Raw genomic sequence first — 25,237 nt, 5'->3', positions numbered from 1 at the left:
CAAAGTACAAGACTAAACAATCCCGTGCAGGTACGAAACAGTAGCTGAAAGTGTTGTAAAAGTCATTCCATCTGTCATAAGGGCCAGTCCCTGCTGTGGCTCAGTTATATAATCCTTGCCCACTGTGCCAGCACTCACAGCTCTCAAATACTGTATAACAACTGTAAAAATATGGTGTTGCAAACCACACTGCAAAAGACAAGGAGAAATAGGTGGTTTGGAATGAAATTCTGAATGACTGATGCTCAGGCAGGTGGACAGGCAGAGAGTGTGTGTGCTTGTGTGTGAGGGAGAACATAACTATGTAGACCTACAGTTTAACCCAAATATACTAAATATTCTAAATATAATTCTCTGTTTGTTCTCATGTTGTGTGTCAGTGTGCGAACCCAATCAAGATGTCCTGGGTGATTACTTTGCCCTTCAGCTTTATTAACGCCTTATTGCCATCTGTAAACATTGAGAAATGTTTATCTAAATGTGTTCAATTACTGGAGTATAGGACAGGAAATAAGTTGAAGGAATGATTGGGGAGATGGTAGCCGAATGTCAGCTGCTTGAGTTTGTACAGTAGTCTGCCTGACACATTATTTACGCCAGTTATGGCAGGAGCCCTGGTTTCATTTGTTTCTGTCCTCCTATTGCGTTTTTCTCTTCGAAGAACACACCATGTCGCACCTTATGACCAAGCCATATGAGGAGCAATAATTAATGTGCATAATAAATTAAACTACATGCACGAACAGCGGACACTGTAGTAAGTTTGAACAAAAGAGACACCAGAGCGCCGAAGTTTCTCTCATTGGATGGACCATGATGAGTAACTATTTTTCTTACTGTAACTTTACGACTTCAGCTACATGAATGGACCATCGCATTGACTTTTCATTGCCACGAGAATGTACCGTTAAGGATGGGGAAACCTGTTGTTTTATTGTGGGCATATGGACAGCATCCAAGACTTAGTTGGTAAGTGTTGAAGCATGTACTATAAACAGTTGTTTCAAGCAGTGTCGTAAATGTTATTACTTATTGTGGCAGCAATCGTGACCATAAATAGTTTCTTAACAAGGTGTGTTGTTGCATAAAGGGGTATATTATTAGAGCGTGCAGTTGAGTTGCAGCCCACGAAGTATTTGACGTCAGGCGACATCTTTTGGACTTATTTTTTTTGTCATTTTTTTGTTGCGAACCCGCCTTGACTTCACCTTCCACAGGAGTTGATTTTTGGTGCGGACCGGACCAAATCTGAACCAATCATAGACGTTAACAGACATCAGGTCCGGACCAGCCGATATTTGGCCCAAACATAGGCCGCACCGGACCAAATCTGAACCAATCATAGACATCTATGTTTCACAAGTTTGGACATCACAGTACAGCAGAGTACAGTACAATATAGGACAGTAGAGTACAGTACATTACAGTACACAGTGCAGTAAAGAAAAGTAGAGTAGTGTACTGTATTGTACTCAACTTTACTCTAATGTACTATACCCTACGGAACTAAACTGTACCTCTAGTGAATCAAACTATACTGTACTTTACTGTAGTCTAATGTACTCTACTCTAATTAATTACATTTTACTGTACCATACTCTACTCTACTGACTGTACTCTACTGCATTAAACTATACTGTGCTGTGGTGTACTCTACTGCATTAAACTATACTGTACTCTACTGAATTAAACTATACTGTTCTGTTCATTACTATAATTAAACAGTACTGTACCATACTGTAGTGTACTCTACTGACTACTCCACTGAATTAAACTCTACTGTACTGTACTGTACTCTACTGAATGACACTCTACTGTATTGTACCACACCTTACCATATTGTACTGTACTCTTCTGTTATCCAGAGTGACTTACAGTCACTGCATTCAATGTAGGTAGATAAACAACAACACATCACAGTCATAGCAAGAAGAAAATATCTGTAACAGTTACTCAGAATGTTATTGTAGTTGTGGTCTATTGGTTTATTCTGTATGTTGGACTACTTTTAAAAAATCCTCACTGCCAGTGTTAGAGCTTTTGAAAAAGCTAACATAAGTCCATGTGATAGATGGGAGCAATAACACATATTTTGTTGTTAACTAAAACCAAAATGGTATTGGTTGCGTACACATATTTTGCAGATGTTATCGCAGGTGCAGTGAAATGCTTGTTTCTAGCTCCAACAGTGCAGTAATACTTAACAACACACACAACAAAAATACACACAAATCCCCAAAAATAAAAAGAAAGGAATTAAGAGCAAATAATGTAAGAAATTACACACGAAAACAAATACTGCAGTATGCTAGGAACAGGGTGACAATGTCTGTTGGCGCCATCTTGTAATCTTCAGTTGGCTCCTCTTTTCTATTAAGAGGTGTGACAAATTATTATTGTGATATAATGCTTTCTTAGTTGAGAAGGTATAGCAGTTGAAATTTCGCCATATAATCAATGACTGAACTATACAGTTCCGGTCAAAAGTTGACACACCTACTCATTCCAGGGTTTGTCTTTATCAGTACTATTTTCTACATGATAGAATAATACTGTAGACATCAAAAGTATGAAATAACACATATGGAATCATGTAGTAACCAAAAAAAAGTGTAAAACAAATCAAAATATATTTTATATTTGAGATTCTTCAAAGGAGCCACCTTTTGCCTTGATGACAACTTTGCACACACTTTCCATTTTCTCAAACAGCTTCATGAGGTAGTCACCTGGAATGCATTCCAATTAACAGGTGTGCCTTGTTAAAAGTTAATGTGCGCAATTCCTTTCCTTAATACGTTTGAGCCAATCAGGTGTATTGTGACAAGGTAGGGATGGTATACAGAAGAGAGCCCTATGTGGTAAAAGACCAAGTCCATATTATTGCAAGAACAGCTCAAATAAGCAAAGGGAAATGGGTCCATCATTACTTTAAGACATGAAGGTCAGTCAATAGGGAAAATTTCAAAAACGTTGAACGTTTTTTCAAAATGCAGTCGCAAGAACCATCAAGCGCTATGATGAAACTGGCTCTCATGAGGACCGCCACAGGAAAGGAAGACCCAGAGTTACCTCTGCTGCAGAGGATAAGGTAATTAGAGTACCAGCCTCAGAAACTGCAGCCCAAATAAATGCTTCACAGAGTTCAAGTAACAAACACCTCAACGGTTCAGAGGAGACTGCGTGAATCAGGCCTTCATGGTCGAATTGCTGCAAAGAAACGACTACAAAAGGACACCAATAACAAGAAGAGACTTGCTGTGGGCAAGAACCTCGAGCAATGGACATTAGACCAGTGGAAATCTATCCTTTGGTCTGATGAGTCCAAATGTGCGATTTTGTGAGACGCAGTGTAGGTGAACGGATGATCTCTGCATGTGGTTCCCACCGTGATGCATGGAGGAGGAGGTGGGATGGTTTGGGGGTGCTTTGCTGGTGACACTGACTGTGATTTATTTAGAATTCAATGCACACTTAACCAGCATGGCTACCACAGCATTCTGGTTTGTGCTTAGTGGGACTATCATTTGTTTTTCAACAGTACAATGACCCAACACACCTCCAGGCTGTGTAAGGGCTATTTGACCAAGAACGAGAGTGATGCAGTGCTGCATCAGATGACCTGGCCTCCACAATCACCCGACCTAAACCAAATCGAGATGGTTTAGGATGATTTGGACCACAGAGTGAAGGAAAAGCAGCCAACAAGTGCTCAGCATATGTGGGAACTCCTTCAAGACTGTTGGAAAAGCATTCCAGGTGAAGCTGGTTGAGAGAATGCCATGAGTGTACAAAGCTATCATCAAGGCAAAGGGTGGCTACTTTGAAGAATCTCAAATATAAAATATATTTTGATAGGTTTAACACTTTTTTTGGGTTACTACACGATTCCATGTGTGTTATTTCATAGTTTTGATGTCTTCACTATTATTCTACAATGCAGTAAATAGTAAAATAATGAGAAACCCTTGAATGAGTAGGTGTGTCCAAACTTTCGACTGGTACTGTATGTTCAACGCCTGGAAAATACCTATTTTCGACATCCGTATAAAGATGTATTCTTCGCATCCGGAAAAGACGTCTTCTAACTTTCATTCAGCACCTGAAATACACATGATGTTGTCTGGAAAAGACGTCTAAAGTCTTTTCAACATCATTTTGCTTACTGGGAGATTTCACACTATCTATTTTACTACGATAGTTGCAGTAGCTCTACCTACAATCAATGCAACTCAAAGTAGTCAAAACTATGACAACTGCCCCCATACCTGCACTATTTACAAAAATGATGTAAACTGATTTTCAATTTCAACACATTCCTCTCCCTATTAATCTACAATGAACAAAAATATAAACACAACATGTAAAGTGTTGGTCCCATGTTTCATGACGTGAAATAAAACATGCCAGAAATGTTCTATATCAACAAAAAGCTTATTTCTCTCAAATATTGTGCACAAATTTGTTTACGTCCCTGTTAGTGAGTATTTATCCTTTGCCAAGATAATCCATCCACCTGACAGGTGTGGCATATCAAGAAGCTGATTAAACAGCATGGTCATTCCACAGGTGCACCTTGTGCTGGGGACAATAAAAGGCCACTCTAAAATGTGCAGTTTTGTCACACAACACAATGACCACAGACGTCTCAAGTTGGGGGAGCATGCAATTGGCATGCTGACTGCAGGAATGACCACCAGAGCTGGTACTAGAGAATTGAAGGTTAATTTCTCTACCACAAGCCACCTCGAATGTGGTTTTCGAGAATTTGGCAGTATGTCTAACCGGCCACACAACCGCAGACCACATGTGGGCAAGTGGTTTGCGGATGTCAACGCTGTGACCAGTGCCCCATGGTGGCGGTAGGGTTATGGTATGGGCAGGCATAAGCTATGGACAATGAACACAATTGTATTTTATCAATGGCCTATTTTGAATGCACAGAGATACCGTAACGAGATCCTGAGGCCCATTGTTGTGTCATTCATCCGCCGTCATCACCTCATGTTTCAGCATGCTAATGCACAGCCCCATGTCACAAGGATCTGTACACAATTCCTGGAAGCTGAAAATGTCCCAGTTCTTCCATGGCCTGCATACTCACCAGGCATATCACCCATTGATCATGTTTGGGACACTCTGGATTGAAGTGTACGACAGAGCATTCCAGTTCCCACCAATTTCCAGCAAGCCATTGAAGAGGAGTGGGACCACATTCCACAGGCCACAATCAACAGCCTGGTCAACTCTATCCAAATGAGATGTGTCACACTGCATGAGGGAAATGATCAGATACTGACTGGTTTTCTCTACCTTTTTGTTTTGAAAGGTATCTGTGACCAACAGATGCATATCTGTATTCCCAGTCATGTGAAATCCATAGATTAGGGCCTAATTTATTTATTTAAATGGACTGATTTCCTAATATAAACTGTAACTCAGTAAAATCTTTCAAATTGTTGCATTTATATTTTTGTTCAGTATATCCTCTTGTTTGCATTCAGCAGTAAACTCATTAAGCACTAAAAGTTATGAAAAATGTATCATAGTTACAGCATGTCACCTAGTCTGTGAGTCAACAGAAAGGCAGGATATCAAACATGGTGGGTAAACTGAACATGGTGGGTAAACTTAATGAGTTTCTCAGAACTGCCTTTACTGGAGATATGACAATGTCATTTACCGGGATGACGTTTTTCTAATTATATCAATGGACCAGTTAAACAAATTCTCTAAATTATTGACAAAATATGTGTATAAAGGTCATGGTTGTTAGCAATGTGCTCCATCTCATGACTGTTCTCTTGTTCTCCAGTTGGCCCTGAGACGGTAACTCCATGCCAGATGTCAACATCAGCGATTCCCTGTTGTGAAGAAGAATGACTTTTGCTCCACAGCTTAACTCTGCGTCGCTCTGTGAAAGATGAACCACTCCTGTCTCTCCCAGACCAGTGACACCACCAATGTGACAGCAGATCCACTGGGGGGCCATGAGATATGGGAGGTGGTGGTGATTGTACTCATCACAGGGCCTCTCTCCCTGGTCACCATCATAGGTAACCTGCTGGTGGTGATCTCCTTCCGGGTCAACAGGCAGCTGCGCACCTTCAGCAATTATTTTCTGCTGAGCTTGGCGGTGGCGGACCTGATCCTGGGAGCAGTCTCTATGAACCTCTACGCTGTTTACATTATCATGGGACGCTGGACCCTGGGCAACCTGGCCTGTGACGTCTGGCTGGCTGTGGATTATGTGGCCAGCAACGCCTCCGTCATGAACCTGCTGGTCATCAGCTTCGACCGCTTCTACTCCATCACCAGACCTCTCACCTACCGAGCCAAGCGCACCACACGCCGGGCAGCCGCAGCCATCGGCCTGGCCTGGGCCGTGTCCTTCATCCTGTGGGGGCCAGCCATCCTGTTCTGGCCCCATGTAGTGGGCAGGGAAGCACAGGACGCGGGGGAATGCTCTATCCCGTTCCTGACCGAGCCTGCTCTCACATTCGGCACGGCCATCGCTGCCTTCTACCTTCCTGTCACCATCATGGGAATCCTGTACTGGAAGATCTACTGGGAGATCGAGAAGCGAGCCCAGGGTCTGGAGGGGCTAATGGGGTCTGGGAGCAGTGGAGGGGCCTCCCAGGTGTCTGCGCGAAGGGATGTCTACTCCAGCAGCACCAAGAGCAGTGTGAGCAGCTCCAGAGAGGTGCCTGTGGGCAGGGAGCAGACCAGCAAGGTGTCCCAAGGCTGCTTCCCTGTGAGAGAGGAGCCTAAACAGAGCAGTGAGAGGAGAATAGCAACACTGTCATTGTCTCCCACCAAGGGGGCCTACAGGGAGGGCTGCAGAGACAGCACCTGTAACATAGATGAGGAAGAGCCTACTGTCTCCCTTTCCTCCTCAGAGGAAGAACCAGAGCAGACGCAGCAGGGGGCGAGCGCTAACACAAGCCCTAAAGCCATGATCCCACTCAGAGACGCCCAGGGCAGAGACACCGTAGGGGCCATCAAACCCCTGACATCCAGGGCAGAGGACAGTACAGCAGGTCCACAGGGCAGGCAGCCCCCCCTAAGGGGCTCCACATCAGACTCCAGACGCCACAAGCAGCCCAAAGCCAAGAGGAGGAGGAACACAATTGTCAGGGAGAAGAAGGCAGCCAGGACCCTGTGTGCCATCCTGCTGGCTTTCATCCTGACCTGGACGCCGTACAACATCATGGTGCTGGTGTCCGTCTCCTACTGCGTGCCCGAGAAGCTGTGGCAGCTTGGCTACTGGCTCTGCTACATCAACAGCACCGTCAACCCAGTCTGCTACGCCCTCTGCAACGAGCACTTCAGAGTCACCTTTAAGACGCTGCTGCTCTGCAGGCCGGGACAGAGGAACTGGGGAATGGCTTATAACGCCAACCATGCCTCCTTCAGGACACACAAGACCAGCAGTACTGTCTGAACTTCTTCAAAGCTAGACACTAACCTCTAGCTTAAGAAGAGTCAGACCTGCCCTAGTAAAAGACAATCCATGCAAGGGGATGATTTTTTTGAAGGCAGAGGAATTGCTTTTTGACTGTTCGGTAAAAAGGAAAAAGAAACAGACATGCTAAGTATGATGGGCATTGACGTGCATAACAGTCAATAGCAGAAAACCTACACAGGGTATTGCCTCAAAGTAGTCTTTCTTAAGAACATTACATTGCATACATCTATGATAATCATGCAGTCTGTTTTTGCCCATGACTGTCTTCAAACCTTCCTTCCTCACCCTCCCCTTCAGTTGCTCTCCATGGAGCTGTTGGTCTGCCCGTTTTGACTTCGGGCCAGAGCCATGAAATGGCTTCTGTTTATGACATGTTTATTGAAACAGGGTTATGAATTGGTCCATATGCCTTAATGTTAAATCATCACCAGGAACTTGCAATACAAAAAGGTAACAATATAACAGACAAAGATTCCATCAGTGATACTATAGTGCTTCAGTGATCCTGAATGCACACTGCTGCAATAGAGAAAAGAGGACACGGCACCAAATACAGCCAGTGACAAATATTTTATTTTCCTGGGGGAAAAAAAAAAGACAAAACTTTCTACCATAAAGGCAATATTCATTCACAACTCAAATAAAGTCCCAAAACTGTTCTACATCAACTGAATCAATATCATTGCTGAATATGACGGCAAAACAAAAACCGTTCTGTTCTGTTCCTGGAAACCGCCTCTAAACAAACACCCCAAAGTGTCATGAGAAATACTTGTTTAACGCTTTAGTATTTGTTAGTTGGCTATTGATATAACATGATAGTATAGCTAAATTATATTACACAACTTCCCTTTACACTTTGATCAATTCAAATCTGAGCATACCATTAGCACACATTCATCATGCACTTGCTTGACTGTTTTGCATTTTTTTTTTTACCATGTCTGTCAATGTATCCTGTGTTTTTTACTGTCACTAGTTAAGGTAAAAACATCTTCGCTAATTGTAATTAGTGTAATTTGTGTGCCAGACCTGTGGAGAGCATTGTGCCCAGCTTTGGGGGAGAAGAGCATAGAGAAAATACAAGGGGAAAAAAACAGGTGTTCCCTTTCCATGAGACAAACAACTCAGACATGCAATTGATTCAGAAATGTGCCTTTTAAGGTTCACCTTAGAATCCCTTTGTGCCCATCTTACAAATGATATAAATGTAGACCTATATATGACAATGTCAATACATTTTTCCTCTAAGGAAAATGCTACAGTATAGCAAATGCAGGTGCACACACCAGTCTGCAGTTTGTGTTAACACACCAGTCTGACTAGATCCTCTGATGGCTCCCCATCATTCCAATAACATTATCCCCCTGACAGTCCAAGGAGCACTTGTGTTGCTCATTTACTGCCCTCCTGTGGCTATAACTGAAGGGGAGTGTAGATCATGACAGTCACGTGAGGCCCCAGTGGAGCAGGTTAGAGCAGGGTGGGATGAGACTTCTGAGCCGGTATGGGAAGGGAAACAAAGTCCTGTACTCGGTAGCCATTTCCCAACACATAACAAGGGGTCGGGTTCAGGACTAGTGCAGCTCTCTATGACCTGTGTTGCCTACCAATGGAATATGTAACTATTGTTGGTAAAATGCTGGCTGTAGGTATACAGTCGTGGCCAAAAGTTTTGAAAATGACACAAATATTAATTTTCACAATGTCCGCTGCCTCAGTTTGTATGATGGCAATTTGCATATACTCCAATAATGTTATGAAGAGTGATCAGATGAATTGCAATTAAATGCAAAGTCCCTCTTTGCTATGAAAATGAACCGAATCTCCATCAAAAAATTTCAATTGCATTTCAATCCTGCCACAAAAGGACCAGCTGACATCATGTCAGTGATTCACTCGTTAACAAAGGTGTGAGTGTTGACGAGGACAAGGCTGGGGATCACTCTGTCATGCTGATTGAGTTTGAATAACAGACTGGAAGCTTCAAAAGGAGGGTGGTGCTTGGAATCATTGTTCTTCCTCTGTCAACCATGGTTACCTGCAAGGAAACACGTGCCGTCATTATTGCTTTGCAGAAAAAGGGCTTCACAGGCAAGGATATTGCTGCCAGTAAGATTGCACATAAATCAACCATTTATCGGATCATCAAGAACTTCAAGGAGAGCGGTTCAATTGTTGTGAAGAAGGCTTCAGGGCGCCCAAGAAAGTCCAGCAAGCGCCAGGACCATCTCCTAAAGTTGATTCAGCTGCGGGATCGGGGCACCACCAGTACAGCGCTTGCTCAGGAATGGAAGCAGGCAGGTGTGAATGCATCTGCACGTACAGTGAGGCAGAGACTTTTAGAGGATGGCCTGGTGTCAAGAAGGGCAGCAAAGAAGCCACTTCTCTCCAGGAAAAACATCAGGGACAGACTGATATTCTGCAAAAGGTACAGGGTTAGGACTGGGGTCAAGTCATTTTCTCTGATGAATCCCCTTTCCGATTGTTTGTGGCATCCGGAAAAAAAAGTTTGTCTGGAGAAGGCGAGGGCTACCATCAGTCCTGTGTCATGCCAACAGAAAAGCATCCTGAAACCATTCATGTGTGGGGTTGCTTCTCAGCCAAGGGAGTGGGTTCACTCACAATTTTGCCTAAGAACACAGCCATGAATAATGAATGGTACCAACACATCCTCCGAGAGCAACTTCTCCCAACCATCCAGGAACAGTTTGGTGACAAACAATGCCTTTTCCAGCATGATGGAGCACCTTGCCATGAGGCAAAAGTGATAACTAAGTGGCACGGGTAACAAAATATTTATATTTTGGGACCATGGCCAGGAAACTCCCCAGACCTTAAACCCATTGAGAACTTGTGGTCAATCCTCAAGAGGCGGATGGACAAACAAAAACTCACAAATTCTGACAAACTCCAAGCATTGATTATGCAAGAATGGGCTGCCATCAGTCAAGATGTGGCCCAGAAGTTAAATGACAGCATGCCAGGGCGGATTGCAGAGGTCTTGTTGAAAAAAAGGGTCAACACTGCAAATATTGGCGCTTGCATCAACTTCATGTAATTGTCAATAAAAGCCTTTGACACATGAAATGCTTGTAATTATACTTCAGTAATCTATAGTAACATCTGACAAAAACATAAAGACACTGAAGCAGCAAACTTTCTGGAAATTAATATTTGTGTCATTCTCAAAACTTTTGGCCACGACTGTAGAATACACTCAAATTCACTTAAACCAACCAGCAACCACTTGACTCACTTTCCTTCAATGCCGTAAACACTCAATATCAATTCCTTAAAAAGAGTTACGCCAAGGTCCTGTTCCTCTCTCTGAGGTATAGAGATGGATGGGTACTAAGTAATGGTAAGGCCCTCTCTATGCTTTCCCAACTCTGTGTTGCCTCCACATCAGGAGATGGAAGATTATTCATTAATATTGAAGATGGGCACTACACAAAGACTACAGAACCAACCTATTATTGCAGCTTTTAAATCATTTCACACCTTTAATATGCTATACAAATATATAAATATACAAAACCTTAAACATTTTCTGATTATGAACAAGCATTGGCATGCTAATTGATTTCAACTATTTCTCTCCTCTCCACACAAAACAGATATTTTGCAGAATAAAAGTAGGATTCGGAGCAGTCGTGTGCATGTGCAGTGCCTTCGGATTCTTCAGACAATTTAACTTTTCCCACATTTTGTTACGTTACAGCCTTATTCTAAAATGTATCCCCCCCACCCACCAATCGACAACCAAATACCCCATAATGACAAAGTAAAAACAGTTTGTTAGAAATGTTTGCAAATGTATTTAAAATTTTAAAAAACATAAATATCATATTTACATAAGTATTCAGACCCTTTACTTAGTACTTTGTTGGCAGCGATTACAGCCTATAGGCTTCTTGGGTATGACGCTACAAGCTTGGCACACCTGTATTTGGGGAGTTTCTCCCATTCTTCTCTGCAGATCCTCTCAAGCCCTGTCAGGTTGGAGCGGGGAGCGTCGCTACACAGCTATTTACAGGTCTTTCCAGATATATCAGATCGGGTTAAAGTCCAGGCTCTGGCTGAGCCATTAAAGGACATTCAGAGACTTGTCCTGTTGCAAGGTGAACCTTCGCCCCAATCTGAGGTCCTGAGTGCTCTGGAACAGTTTTTCATCAAGGATCTTTGCTCCGTTCATCATTCCCTCGATCCTAACTAGTCTCAGAGTCCCTGCCGCTGAAAAACTTCCCCACAGCACGATGCTCCTACCACCATGCTTCACCGTTGGGATGGTATTGGCCAGGTGATGAGCGTTGCCTGGTTTCTTCCAGACGTGATGCTTGGCATTCAGGCCAAAGAGTTCAATCTTGGTTTCATCAGACCAGAAAATCTTGTTTCTCATGATCCGAGTCCTTTTAGGTGCTTTTGGCAAACTCCAAGCAGGCCGTCATGTGCCTTTTTACTGAGGAGTGACTTCCGTCTGGCCACCCTACCATAAAGGCCTTGTTGATGGAATGCTGCAGAGATGGTTGTCCTTCTGGAAGGTTCTCCCATCGCCACAGAGGCGCTCTGTCAGAGTGACCATCGGGTTCCTGGTCACCTCCCTGACCAAGACCCTTCTCCCATAATTTCTCAGTATTGCCGAGCGGCCAGCTCTAAAAAGAGTCTTGGTGGTTCCAAATTTCTTCCATTTAAGAATGATGAAGGCCACTGTGTTCTTGGGGACCTTCAATGCTGCAGACATTTTTTGGTACCCTTCCCCAGATCTGTGCCTCGACACAATCCTGTCTCGAAGCTCTATGGACAATTCCTTCGACCTCATGGCTTGGTTTTTGCTCTGATATGCACTATCAACTGTGGGACCTTATATCGACAGGTCTGTGCCTTCCCAAATCATGTCCAATCAATTGAATTTACCACAGGTGGACTCCAATCAAGTTGTAGAAACAGCTCAAGGATGATAAATGGAAACAGGACGCACCTGAGCTCAATTTCAAGTCTCATAGCAAAGGGTCTGAATACTTATGTAAATAAGTTATTTCAGTTGTTTTTTTACAAAATGTGCAAAAATGTCTAAAAAAAACTTTTGCATTGTCATTCTGGGGTATTGTGTGTAGATCGATGAGGAAAATGTATTTTTTAAATCAATTTTAGAATAAGGCTGTAACGTAACAAAATGTGGAAAAAGTGAAGGGGTCTGAATACTTTCTGAATGCACTGTAAGTGTGTATGTGTGTGAGATTGTGTGTACTTTGGCTGGTAAAAGCTGTGTTCGTGGTTTAAGCCACTTTTAAAAGAAACATACTTGATGTATTGTCAAGTTCAGGATATTACACATTGAGTTTGATATATTGACAAATAGTTGAAAACAAAAGCCTACATGGGTCACTTGAGCTTGGAACTGTGTAACAGTCATAGAACAACCAAACCTAAGCATGTTTCAGTGGGGGGGGGGGTACGTTTCCCTTTTCACAAGTCATCTGTCCCACCCCCTCCGCTTGACTGACCACAGAGAATGAACCTCACTGTGGAGGGAGGGTTGTATGTGAGGATGGGGGTCCATCACGACGGAGGGACATTACGGGTCTGGTATATTGACGCCTTGTCTTTCAATAAGTCCAGACACAGATGGCAGCTCCAGCTCCCTGTTAGAGGACACAAGAAAACAGAGGTGAATGACTCAAATTTTTAGTCCTATAAATATCGTCTTTCTTCATTGGACCCACCTCATGTCATTAGCCCAGTTGAAGTCAGTGGGTCTCAAGGTAGAGGCTATTCTGTGATCTAACACTTTGCATTGATGAAGCATTTCAACGCTAGCTTAGTGCTGAACGAGGTGATTCATCAGTAAAACACCTGGCCATGCTATCGTTATCTGGCTACGCTGCCTGAGAGCTCTACTTGGACACTCGGCTCTGCCAAATTTACTGAGATAAATCTGTCTCCCTACGGAGAGGAAACCCACAAACACTCGTTACCAAAAAAGCTGTTGACTCAAGAGTAGACAGGCAAATGGGGCAGTGGCTGTGTAAAAAAAGCCCATTTAAACCAACATTGTGGGACATATTGTTCACATCCTGCTCTTACCTTCTGGAGGTTCAGCCATAGGGGGGCTGAGACAGTACATATGATAGCCTCTATCACAGTCATCACAGAAGAGAAGCTGGTCCTGGACAAAAGACCACAGGCTCATTATACAACGCAGTTTTTCAGTGCACCACTTCATTCTAAATATACAGTGCACTTCATTTATCCCACAGTAATAAGCATGACGCCTGCAGGTCAACTCACGTCGTTCTCTGAGGTGCCACAGATGTTGCAGCACTTGCACTCGATGCACTGCCAGCGGTAGGTCTTCACTGCAGCCATCATCACGGGGGTGAACTGCAGGCAGGACGGGTGGCCTGGGTTGGACACAGAGAATGGGTCTCACAGGACAAACCCTGTCTGCCACTGTCATTACTGCTGGTCTTTGTAACTATGTCATCATGCGTCTGACTCTGAACACACTCAACACGGATCTTAAAGTAAAGTCTACCACTCACACACGCCCATACAAAATTGCCTCAAATCGCCGAGGTTATCCCGGTCTCTCAGTGTAAAGGCCAGGGGTGGAGCGGTTACCTGAACGTCCACAGTCTGAGCAGGACTGCAGCGCCTCTGACTGGCCCGTCTTCTGGTTGAGGGCAGAGTCTCCCAGGCAGAAGTCACAGTAGTTATTGGGTATCGCCAAACCATCTGGACCTTTCTTGGGTGCTGTGAGGGAGAGAGACAGAATAAAACAACGTATAAGAACGCATTCAAAGGTTATTGATTAACAAGGATCCAGTGTCATTGGCCGTGTCCGAATACCTATACTTGCGTTCTATATAGAAGGCATTTTCGGTATGCGGAAAAAACAAACATTTTATAACATTTTATGTGAAATTCGGAAAATATTGTATGCTTTAAAATGCCAGGATGTCATTCATACTAATTTTCGATTTTCATCTAGTAAAATTTGCTGCACACTTGAGGAAGAGGATCGTCTTTCCAGACTCGCGTGTGTTTGACTACAGCTGATAATGAGATAACGGGACGCACTGTACACAAATGAACGAATGGCGGGAATCAAGACAATTGCGTATTAGATGATGTATTCTCAGGATTGGAAAGCCTAGGATGTGGATATTTGTTGCTTACTGCATTATGTTGTACTAAACAGTACGTTCTAAATAGTATGTAGCACGATTATACACAGTATTTATTTTTAGTAAGTAGTAGGCAAGACAGATTTCGGACACGGCCAACCAATGACCCCACTGGTCACCAATGACTGGTCACTTACTCTTAGGCTCCTCAGGCTGGGGCGGAATGGGGGTGTGGACCTCAGGCTCCTCCTTGTCCTCTCCCTCCTCCTCAGCCAGGTGGGAGTGGGTGTAGTGGTAGCTCAGGCCCGGACGATTCTTGTAACGCTTCCCACAGACTGCCAGAGAAACCCCCCAAACACAACACGTGTGAAAACAAAAACATACGTAAACTATTAAGTAGCCTTCATACGAGGTCAGAGTACAACATTGTTTCCTAATCGCTCAGATCTGACCTCGCCGTGGCATTTGCTGATGCTGAAAAATCATATCCATGCACACCTGTCCTTTGCAATGGCCTGCTGTTTTGCCTATCCTCCCACTTAGTCAAACAGTTTCAGCACGTCCATAACTCTGCTACCCTCCAGTCTGCACTGGCTCATCTGGGAAGAGTGGTATTACGTTTCCAGACGTTTCAATTTGCACTCAATAGCTGGAGGCGAGAGACCATCTGTGGCCCTGAATGACAATTGTGCAATTCAATTTCAACTGGAGCGGAGAAGGCAAGATCCGGTCGTGGGAATGAATCTTTTCAGCAGACAAAACCATAGGAGAGATCTCAATCTAGCTTCTAGAATTTAGCCTGATGGAGTCTGTTTTAATGAATGGACCAAACAGTTTAGATTAGTACTAATAATTTGAATGAAGATTACTCTTCCTGTGCCAGACTAGAACTCTGGTGCTTTGGGAATGGCATGAGGAGTCTAGACTAGACTAATACCCAGGGTTATAAATAGATGGATTTGTGGTGGGATTGTCTGAGTCGTGGAAACAAAGATGTCAGTGTTTTGCCCCAGCCTCAGGTCTAGCATAAGATGTACCAGCAGACCAAACACTTCCTCCCTCCCACGCTCTCTTAATCCCTCCACTCACTCAATCACCCTCATTTCTTCAGCTGATTTCTAGAGGGGCAAGATAACTGACTAGGTCAGCTCCCTGTCCCAGCCTGCCAGTCAAAGGCCATGGTGCAGAGCCCAGGATAGTATACTTCTGGATGGACAAGGCTCTTAACAACATTCCTCCCCCCCACCGGCATTGCATAGACGCTCTCACACCAGGACCCACACAGCCCCAAACTGGTGGTTCAAAACAAACGCAGAGGCACTATTTCACTCTAAAGAAACGGGTGAGGAGGACGAGACAGGACAGAACGTAGATGAGTTAAGAAAAAATAAATGGAGTTAAGAAATGCAAATGAGTGTGCGGCCCTCTATTTTTTTAAAGAAATGCAAATGAGACATACTAAATTAAGAGACACAAAGCCAGATTATGGCAAGCATATAGCCAACCGTTGATTGGCTGTAGTGTGTGTAATAATAAGTGTGCCATACAGAGCCAAGACAGTCCTGAAGACAAACTACTGCTGGAGTAGCCTAAATGTCATTTAGGATAAAATAACACAAATTTACACTGCTACTTAAACTGTGGTGGAAACCAAGCACAGAAAAGGCATCTACACACATTTACAATCCACTCTCAATAATATCAAGTTAACTTTGACTTCAAGTCAATTGAATTGTACCTTAAATGAGAGCCATTTAGTGGATGAGGGGAGGCAGCGACATTTAGCCTAGTCTACGGGTTCAACTAATCTCAAAGTGTTCTACATTTATCCTAGTCTATGGGTTCAACTAATCTCAAAGTGTTCTACATTTATCCTAGTCTATGGGTTCAACTAATCTCAAAGTGTTCTACATTTATCCTAGTCTATGGGTTCAACTAATCTCAAAGTGTTCTACATTTATCCTAGTCTATGGGTTCAACTAATCTCAAAGTGTTCTACATTTATCCTAGTCTATGGGTTCAACTAATCTCAGTGTTCTACATTTATCCTAGTCTATGGGTTCAACTAATCTCAAAGTGTTCTACATTTATCCTAGTCTATGGGTTCAACTAATCTCAGTGTTCTACATTTATCCTAGTCTATGGGTTCAACTAATCTCAGTGTTCTACATTTATCCTAGTCTATGGGTTCAACTAATCTCAAAGTGTTCTACATTTATCCTAGTCTATGGGTTCAACTAATCTCAGTGTTCTACATTTATCCTAGTCTATGGGTTCAACTAATCTCAGTGTTCTACATTTATCCTAGTCTATGGGTTCAACTAATCTCAGTGTTCTACATTTATCCTAGTCTATGGGTTCAACTAATCTCAAAGTGTTCTACATTTATCCTAGTCTATGGGTTCAACTAATCTCAAAGTGTTCTACATTTATCCTAGTCTATGGGTTCAACTAATCTCAAAGTGTTCTACATTTATCCTAGTCTATGGGTTCAACTAATCTCAAAGTGTTCTACATTTATCCTAGTCTATGGGTTCAACTAATCTCAAAGTGTTCTACATTTATCCTAGTCTATGGGTTCAACTAATCTCAGTGTTCTACATTGAGCCAACACACACAGAGAGAGAAAAACAAACAGGCATTAAGCAGACTGGACTGGAGGCAGAGGAAAAAGGAATGCGAGAGAAATATACCTCTTTCAGAAGGTTTTGAAATATGCTTTTGTTTGAAAGTGTCTGAAAGAGAGAAGAGAGAGCATAGACAGAAAGACTCAGAAGTACGGTCACAGACAGAGAGAATCAGAAAGGCAATGCGCCAGAGTGTCTGAGTTTCAGCTGCAAGAGATGACAATTTCAGGAGCTAAAAACAACAGACTTTGACTGCTTCCCAGCAACAGAGCTCCTAGAGAGTAGCCCACCTCTGCAAAAGCCCATCTGTACTCCCACTGTTTCCCTCCCAGGTTCTGCTGCACCCCCCTGGGACTCACTGTCACAGGAGTAGGGCTTGTCCTTGTCCTCCAGCGCAGCTGCCGCAGCGTCCAGCTTCTTCTTGGCACTGCTTACCCCACGACCCTGCGGACAAACACGTCGTCATAACACACCATCCCCAATATCATAGTTACAGTCATGTTGCCACACTGGACACCATTTCAGATGACATGCCCTTAACATCACTAACAATTATTGGTTTAGAATAGCTTCTCTCACCTTTCCCTTTCCTTTTCCTCTTCTTTTTGGGGTGTCCTCCTCATAGTCCTCATCCTCCAAGTCATCCAGGAAGTCATCTGGCTCCAGGACTCTCTGTGTTGACAGAGGAAAGCATGTAGCTTTAGTAGCTAGTGTCACTGGAGGAGTAGTAAACAAGCTAGGTATCACACACAATCCATCCAACCACAGCAGGCTACGGTACCTTTCTGACGCGTGCTGCAGGGGTGACCGCCCCACCAGTGTAGTCTGTCAGACTGGACTCCTCCTCAGGCCCTCGGAGCTCCGGAGGAACCCGTTTGTCCAGGGGTTCTCCCTTCAGTAGGGCCTCCAGACTGCTGCCATCAGAGGACAGGGAATCCTTCTTCAACCCCAAGTCCAGCTCTACAGACAGGGAGAACCACAAACAACCTTTACAAATGAGTGAAGAACAAACAGAAAAATGATGAACAGAGGGGCACACAAACATGTCAACACAGCTTTAGTATTATTAAGCAGAGCAGTATGCCATGATAAGGACGTACCTGACTTTAGAGGAGGGAAGACGAGTCGGGGATCCTCTGGGGGGTGGGATCGTCGTTTCTTCCTCCACCTGCGGGATGGGTAGGTGTACAACTGTCCTGGGGCCACGCCTGGGAGATGACAGATAGTTGCATGTTAGTGAGCACCCTATGTCCCCACAGTGACAGCACATACAGTGCCTTCAGAAAGTATTCAGAAACCTTGATTTTCCCCCCACATTTTGTTACAGCCGTGTTCTAAAATGTATTAAATAAAAAAAATTGTTGTCAATCTACAGACAATACACCATATGACAGAGCTTGAGAGGATCTGCAGAGAAGAATGGGAGAAACAACTGAAATACAGGTGGGCCAAGCTTGTAGCGTCATACCCAAGAAGACGCGAGGCTGTAATCACTGCCAAAGGTGCTTCAACAAAGTACTGAGTAAAGGATCTAAATACTTATATAAAATGTAATTTCTGTTTTCATTTTTAATACATTTGCAAACATTTCTAAAGACCTGTTTTTTATGGGGTATTGTGTGTAGATTGATGAGGTGGAAAACGATTTAATCCATTTTAGAATAAGGCTGTAACGTAATAAAATGTGGAAAAAGTCAAGGGGTATGAATACTTTCCAAATGCACTGTATATAGCCATGTTATCGTTACTCATTGTGTATTTACTACTTTTCTATATTTTTCTTTCTACGTTGTTGGGAAGGGCCGTAAGTAAGCATTTCAATCTTACATGCTGACCACACCGCTCGTGTCGCAAATAAATTGAAACATACATGTTATTGAATTATTGCACCCACACTGCTCGCGTGCACCAACAAGAGTCTGAACATCCTACAGAGCACCATTAAATCCATTATTTAAAAAATGAAAGAATATGGCACTGCAACAAACCTGCCAAAAGAGGTCCATCCACCAAAACGCAGACCAGGCAAGGAGAGCATTGATCAGACAGGCAACAAAGAGACCAAAGATAAACCCTGAAGGAGCTGCAAAGCTACACAGAGGAGATTGGAATATCTGTCCATAGGACCACAAGTCGTACACTCCATAGAGCTGGGCTTTATGGAAGAGTGGCCAGAAAAATGCCATTGCTTAAAGAAAAAAATAAGCAAACACGTTTGGTGTCGCCAAAAGGCATGTGGGAGACTCCCCAAACATACGGAAGAAGGTACTCTGGTCAGATGAGACTAAAATTGAGCTTTTTGGCCATCAAGGTAGATGCTATGTCTGGTGCAAACCCAGCACCTCTCATCACCATCCCCACAGTGAAGCATGGTGGTGGCAGCATCATGCTGTGGGAATGTTTTTCATCGGCAGGGAATGGGAAACTGGTCAGAATTGATGGATGGCGCTAAATACAGGGAAATTCTTGAGGGAAACCTATTTAAGTCTTCCAGAGATTTGAGACTGGGATGGAGGTCTACCTTCCAGCAGGACAATGACCCTAATCATACTGCTAAAGCAACACTCGAGTGGTTTAAAGGGAAACATTTAAATGTCTTGGAATGGCCTAGTCAAAACCCAGACCTCAATCTAATTGAGAATCTGTGGTATGACTTAAAGATTGCTGTACATCAACAGAACCCATCCAACTTGAAGGAGCTGGAGCAGTTTTGCCTTGAAGATTGGTGGCTAGATGTGCCAAGCTCATAGAGACATACCCCAAGACACTTGCAGCTGTAAATGCTACAAAAGGTGGCTCTACAAAGTATTGACTTTGGGGGGGGTGAATAGTTATGAACGCTCAAATACTGTTTTTTTCATCTTATTTCTTGTTTGTTTCACAAGAAAAAATATTTTGCATCTTCAAAGTGTTGTGTAAATCAAATGATACAAACCCCCTAAACAATACATTTTAATTCCAGGTTATAAGGCAACAAAACAGGAAAATTGCCAAGGGGGGTGAATACTTCGGCAAGCCACTGTAGAAGTCAGTTCTATTTGTGACGCTGAATGCCGTGCAAGGCCTGCCTCTCCCATCTCCTCAATTGGTTTATAGAAGCAGATACCTACATGCCATCTCCTCATTGGTTATACCCACATGGGTGAATGAAAGACAAACTGAGGTCGGTCGTGGTCATGGTAATACTATTAAATACCAATTGCCATATAAAGTCCAAAGAAGAAAAGGTCTGGAATGAGGAGAGATGACTAGAAACAATTCAGTTGACCGTTTTGTATTTTAATTAATTGTCGGGAGTAGAGGATCTTGTGCATTTCAGGCATTTCCCATCCTCGGATGGGGCCACAGTGTCTCCTGACCCCTCCTGTCTCAGCCTCCAGTATTTATGCTGCAGTAGTTTGTGTCGGGGGGCTGGGGTCAGTTTGTTATATCTGGAGTACTTCTCCTGTCCTATTCGGTGTCCTGTGTGAATCTAAGTGTGCATTCTCTAATTCTCTCCTTCTCTCTTTCTTTCTCTCTCTCGGAGGACCTGAGCCCTAGGACCATGCCCCAGGACTACCTGACATGATGACTCCTTGCTGTCCCCAGTCCACCTGGCCATGCTGCTGTTCCAGTTTCAACTGACCTGAGCCCTAGGACCATGCCCCAGGACTACCTGACATGATGACTCCTTGCTGTCCCCAGTCCACCTGGCCATGCTGCTGCTCCAGTTTCAACTTCCACCTGACTGTGCTGCTGCTCCAGTTTCAACTGTTCTGCCTTATTATTATTCGACCATGCTGGTCATTTATGAACATTTGAACATCTTGGCCATGTTCTGTTATAATCTCCACCCGGCACAGCCAGAAGAGGACTGGCCACCCCACATAGCCTGGTTCCTCTCTAGGTTTCTTCCTAGGTTTTGGCCTTTCTAGGGAGTTTTTCCTAGCCACCGTGCTTCTACACCTGCATTGCTTGCTGTTTGGGGTTTTAGGCTGGGTTTCTGTACAGCACTTTGAGATATCAGCTGATGTACGAAGGGCTATATAAATACATTTGATTTGATTTGAGGTAAAATAACTCACCGTTTATATCCCAGGACAAATTAGCTAGCAACAGCAAGCTAGCTAGCTAAATTGCCATAAATGTTTAATGCTTTTCGACCTGTCCCCAAATTAATTTTATTGGTTCAGAGTTTGTTTTGATATTTTAACCTGTGTGTCATGATCCCGTTTGGTGTGGGGGGGACAAAATAAATTTGCGCACAATGGCGCGGACGGTTTTGGGTACGGTATTAGTCTACAAAAGTTGTTTACGAAGCATGTGAAAATAATACATTTGAAGTGTACTTACAACTAAATACGTTCTAGACCTATCAAAAAGGCGTTAACTGTGACATATCTAAAGGACTTGGTTTAATGTTTCAGCACACATAGCTCAACCCAAGTTCTCCAGAGGGCTTGAACTACAGCGCTCTCTTGTTCTCATCTCCAGATCATGAGAAGGTGGTGAATGATATAGCCTACTACTCGAATCTGTGAACTCAGTAGTTCTGAAAGAAACCTCCTACGCGACTTCAGTTAGTGTGTGTGCGCACAGTATTTCTAACCTGGTCCCCTGTGTCTCTTCTCCATCCAAATGTAACAGTTGCTCTGCGCCACTCCAGTCTGAGAGTCCAGGAAGGGCATTCGGACACTCCTCTCGGCACATAGCCGGGCGTTGTAGTTATGGCACTGCTCCATGGCATCTCTGTAGTACTGCTCTCCGAGCCTGCACCCACACACAGAGAGCAGCAGCCAGGGACAAGTTAGCACTAGCAAATAGACTGCCTGTGTGTACTGTGATAAGAAGTATACATTCATGCATCAGTTCAACAACTGACAGTACCTGGTGCGCTTCTCTGCCATAGAGGTAGGTGTGGTATGTGGTCCTACTACCTCTTTAAGCCAAATCATGCTGTCTGAATTCTAGGCAACCTTTCTACTATGCTGTAAAATAGGCTTAAAATAATTAAAACTTCAAAGCCTTTATCACAGCCTCAGCTAAAACCCTTGTTGTCCCTTTTATGCTGACACCTCAGGGGAGCAGCAGGCAAGCAAACTATGTAATTGTGTCCCTGGACTTAGTAACTGGTGAGAATGTGTCAGCAGGTGCTCTTTCGTTGGCTTGGCAACAGCGTCTACCTGGTAGAGGAAGCACAGCCTCTGCTGGTTCAGATTTTCAACACAAATCAGCATGAGTGAAACCCATTTTTTTTACTAAATGCTCAGTGGGGTGTCTTGAAAGCTTCATGGTACTATCATTTTAAATCTATTTTATGCAAAGTGATATGAAAGCTTTAGGGGAATATACATAATAACTCTTCTCGTGTTTTAAACTACATTTGTTTCATGGGAATTTTCTGAAATTGGTTTTATTGTCTTGATGAAAACCACATCTGATTCATATCACCAAACTCCTTCGGCAAAAGTTATTTTAACACTGCCCCAAAGACATGACTTTTATAGTGACTAATGTATTGTGGTGACACATGGATTTCCTGTTGGAAAGCGCAACAAAACATGCATTCCACATAAAAGTATGCCAGGACAACATCTGCAGACAGTGTCAGATGATAAATTCAGAACACATATGGTACAAGACCTGGACTAATTTCTAACTAGTAGGCCCAACCTTACATACTACAACAACAGCCTCTATGCACTCTAAGAAGCTAAACGTAACAACCAAATTGCCAACGGGATATCCGCAACTCCCTATCCGTAATCCGACTAATTCCAAGGGGAGTTTGAAAACACCCACCGTGAAAGTAAACCGGGACAGTGACTTGCTAGCTATCTAGTTTACAATCGTTTTAGCTAGCAACATTAGATCGCTACCACGATGACTGCAATTCTTCATGTATATTTGCTAACTTGTACCCGATGTTTGGTTACATATTGAGATTTGGTTCCTTTCAATGTGTTCATTAACCACAACTATTGACAAAACGTTAGCTAGCTGACCTGCTGAGTGTTGACTCTGTGCTGACACAGATGGCTAGCTAGCTGGGGTTAAATTCATTACGGATAACGTTTGCCGTTTAAAAACAAAACGGGGAGGGACCTAACTAGATTTTTCCAATATAAACTCTCGTTTGCATTTTCCGTTTGGAGTAAACGGTTTCTGTTGCAACAGACAACGTTTTGCAAGATAATCGGTGTATTACACCACAGGCTAGCCATTTCCTATAGTCCGCAAAGCTCAACTACTCAGTTTGATAAGTGAGTTTACTCGGTTCCTTTAACGAACATGTTCGGCAATTTACCATAACATATACATGTTTCTGCTACCACCGACCTGTATTATATTTAAACGTAAAACACATTCGCGTACTTTAACTAGGTGGAAAAGAACAGTACTTACAGTTTGACAACATTCTCAACAACAGCCGCCATCTTGGTTTGCTTTGACGTGGATAGTTTGCGCCTGCGCGGGAGGGGGGTCCAATAGCCAGCTATGGGTTTTAGGCACTATGCAATTTCAGGCAACATGATTAAATCATGTCTTGTGTAATGTAATTTAGACTTCAGTGTTACTATTATAACTTATTAATGTACTACTTCTAGTGATATACTAAAATGTCCAGCAGATGGAGATGTAACCAAGTGGAAGGAAAGGATCATTCTGGCCAAAGATTTCAGGTAGCTCTTCTGACATGTAAACCGTCAAACTCACTGAATGCTACCCAATTTCAGACCTGTCAGTGCCCCACAATTGCATCTTTCATGTTAAAACCTTTCCTCTATTCATGACAACCTCATCCCGCTATACCACCCCAGCGGAGGTCCAAACTCAGGCCAGGGAGAAAGAGGCTGGCATGGGCACTCGGCAGGCCTTTCCATCATCCTTATCCCCTCAACACATCTGTGTCTACCATGCTTCTAGACCTAGACACACAGCTGTTGTTCCTAGGCAATGAGGGACACGGTGAAAAACAACACTTGTTTGATTGCGAAACTTACCAGCGGTCTCCTTCGAATGCCACTGGTGTTTTTGTTTTGCAGTTACATCATTTATCCAGGCCAGTGGGGACACATTCCACTTATACTGTAGCGTGAGGTTTTGAGTATTATTAACTTAGAGAGGAATAGATTGTGCGGTTCAAGAATCGACACAAGTATATTCTGGAGGTCACCTTGGAAATCTCCAGGCATGTCTTTGCTGGTGCACCAATCGCTGTGTTTTTCGCTTTCTCTGTAGAGAAACAAAAGCGCTTGTGTAGAAGATCTGGATCGGTGCATATAGGGACATACAGGCATTCCCAGAATGGCACACAAGCATCAAACCCAACTCCTCTCATGGTTTTAATTTGCAAAACTATTACAGTATAACGAAGGTCAAATAACATGTGACCTGCACTAGAATATTATTTTGTATTTAAAAAAAAAATGTAACCTTTATTTAACAGGCAAGTCAGTTAAGAACAAATTCTTATTTACAATGACGGCCTACACCGGCCAAACCTGGACAACGCTGGGGCAACTGTGCACCGCCCTATGGAACTCCCAATCACGGCCGGTTGTGACACTGGAATCCAACCAGGCTGTCTGTAGTGATGTCTCAAGCACTGACATGCAGTGCCTTAGACCGCTGCGCCACTCGGGAGCCCAATATATTTCCATCGCTGAAGTTCCTTGAAGACTCAAGCTCAAAAAGGGGCAGAAAAAAAAATCAAGATGAAAACAAATTTACAACAAGCTTTTTGAAAACACAGTTGAAACAGTGTTGTTTTTAACTTGTTTGCTGCAACTATTTGCTCTGATAAGAAATACACCATGAGAGAAAAGGTTACAAATAAATATCTTTGGTCTCTCCCTCTCCTCATCTGCACCGGCGGTTTCACCCCCGTCTCCTCGGAGAGCCTCCCCCTGCAGGGCCCGTCTCAGTGGTGTTCCCAGAGCTATTAAGCTGGATGGGCCATGGCAAACAGAAAAGACAAAACATGGACATCGTTTTTCTTCTAACCATAATATTGCATTTATTCAATTACA

The 25,237-nt window shown here is 43.4% G+C and overlaps 2 protein-coding genes across 8 annotated transcripts; one reads left to right on the top strand and one right to left on the bottom strand.

Moving 5' to 3' along the window:
• Positions 1-549: 549 nt before the first annotated feature.
• On the top strand, positions 550-9,179 carry LOC112228842 (muscarinic acetylcholine receptor M3-like). The gene is made up of 2 exons (XM_024394523.2): positions 550-969; positions 5,816-9,179. The coding sequence occupies exon 2, from the start codon at positions 5,924-5,926 to the stop codon at positions 7,442-7,444; it is 1,521 nt and encodes a 506-aa protein (XP_024250291.1). The 5' UTR covers positions 550-969; positions 5,816-5,923; the 3' UTR covers positions 7,445-9,179.
• A 3,425-nt stretch (positions 9,180-12,604) lies between these two features.
• On the bottom strand, positions 12,605-24,652 carry LOC112228843 (zinc finger protein ubi-d4). 7 transcript variants are annotated; one of them, XM_024394525.2, is made up of 12 exons: positions 24,382-24,514; positions 21,814-21,974; positions 18,326-18,433; positions 18,007-18,185; positions 17,805-17,897; positions 17,585-17,669; positions 17,292-17,333; positions 14,796-14,933; positions 14,093-14,224; positions 13,760-13,872; positions 13,556-13,637; positions 12,606-13,113 (listed from the first exon to the last, which is right to left on the bottom strand). In XM_024394525.2, the coding sequence occupies exons 1-12, from the start codon at positions 24,495-24,497 to the stop codon at positions 13,031-13,033; spliced, it is 1,332 nt and encodes a 443-aa protein (XP_024250293.2). In that variant the 5' UTR covers positions 24,498-24,514; the 3' UTR covers positions 12,606-13,030. The 7 variants fall into 7 exon arrangements, 6 of the variants coding, with proteins under 6 accessions (XP_024250292.2, XP_024250293.2, XP_024250295.1 ...); XM_024394528.2 differs by lacking the exon at positions 24,382-24,514 and adding an exon at positions 23,610-23,673 and having other exon boundaries at positions 12,608-13,113; XM_024394524.2 differs by lacking the exon at positions 17,292-17,333 and having other exon boundaries at positions 12,605-13,113; positions 17,516-17,669; positions 24,382-24,518.
• Between the last annotated feature and the right edge of the window lie 585 nt (positions 24,653-25,237).

Source organism: Oncorhynchus tshawytscha, linkage group LG30 (genome assembly GCF_018296145.1).
Source record: "Oncorhynchus tshawytscha isolate Ot180627B linkage group LG30, Otsh_v2.0, whole genome shotgun sequence".
In the NCBI taxonomy this organism is placed as follows: domain Eukaryota; kingdom Metazoa; phylum Chordata; class Actinopteri; order Salmoniformes; family Salmonidae; genus Oncorhynchus; species Oncorhynchus tshawytscha.
This window is presented reverse-complemented; position numbering and strand designations above follow the sequence as displayed.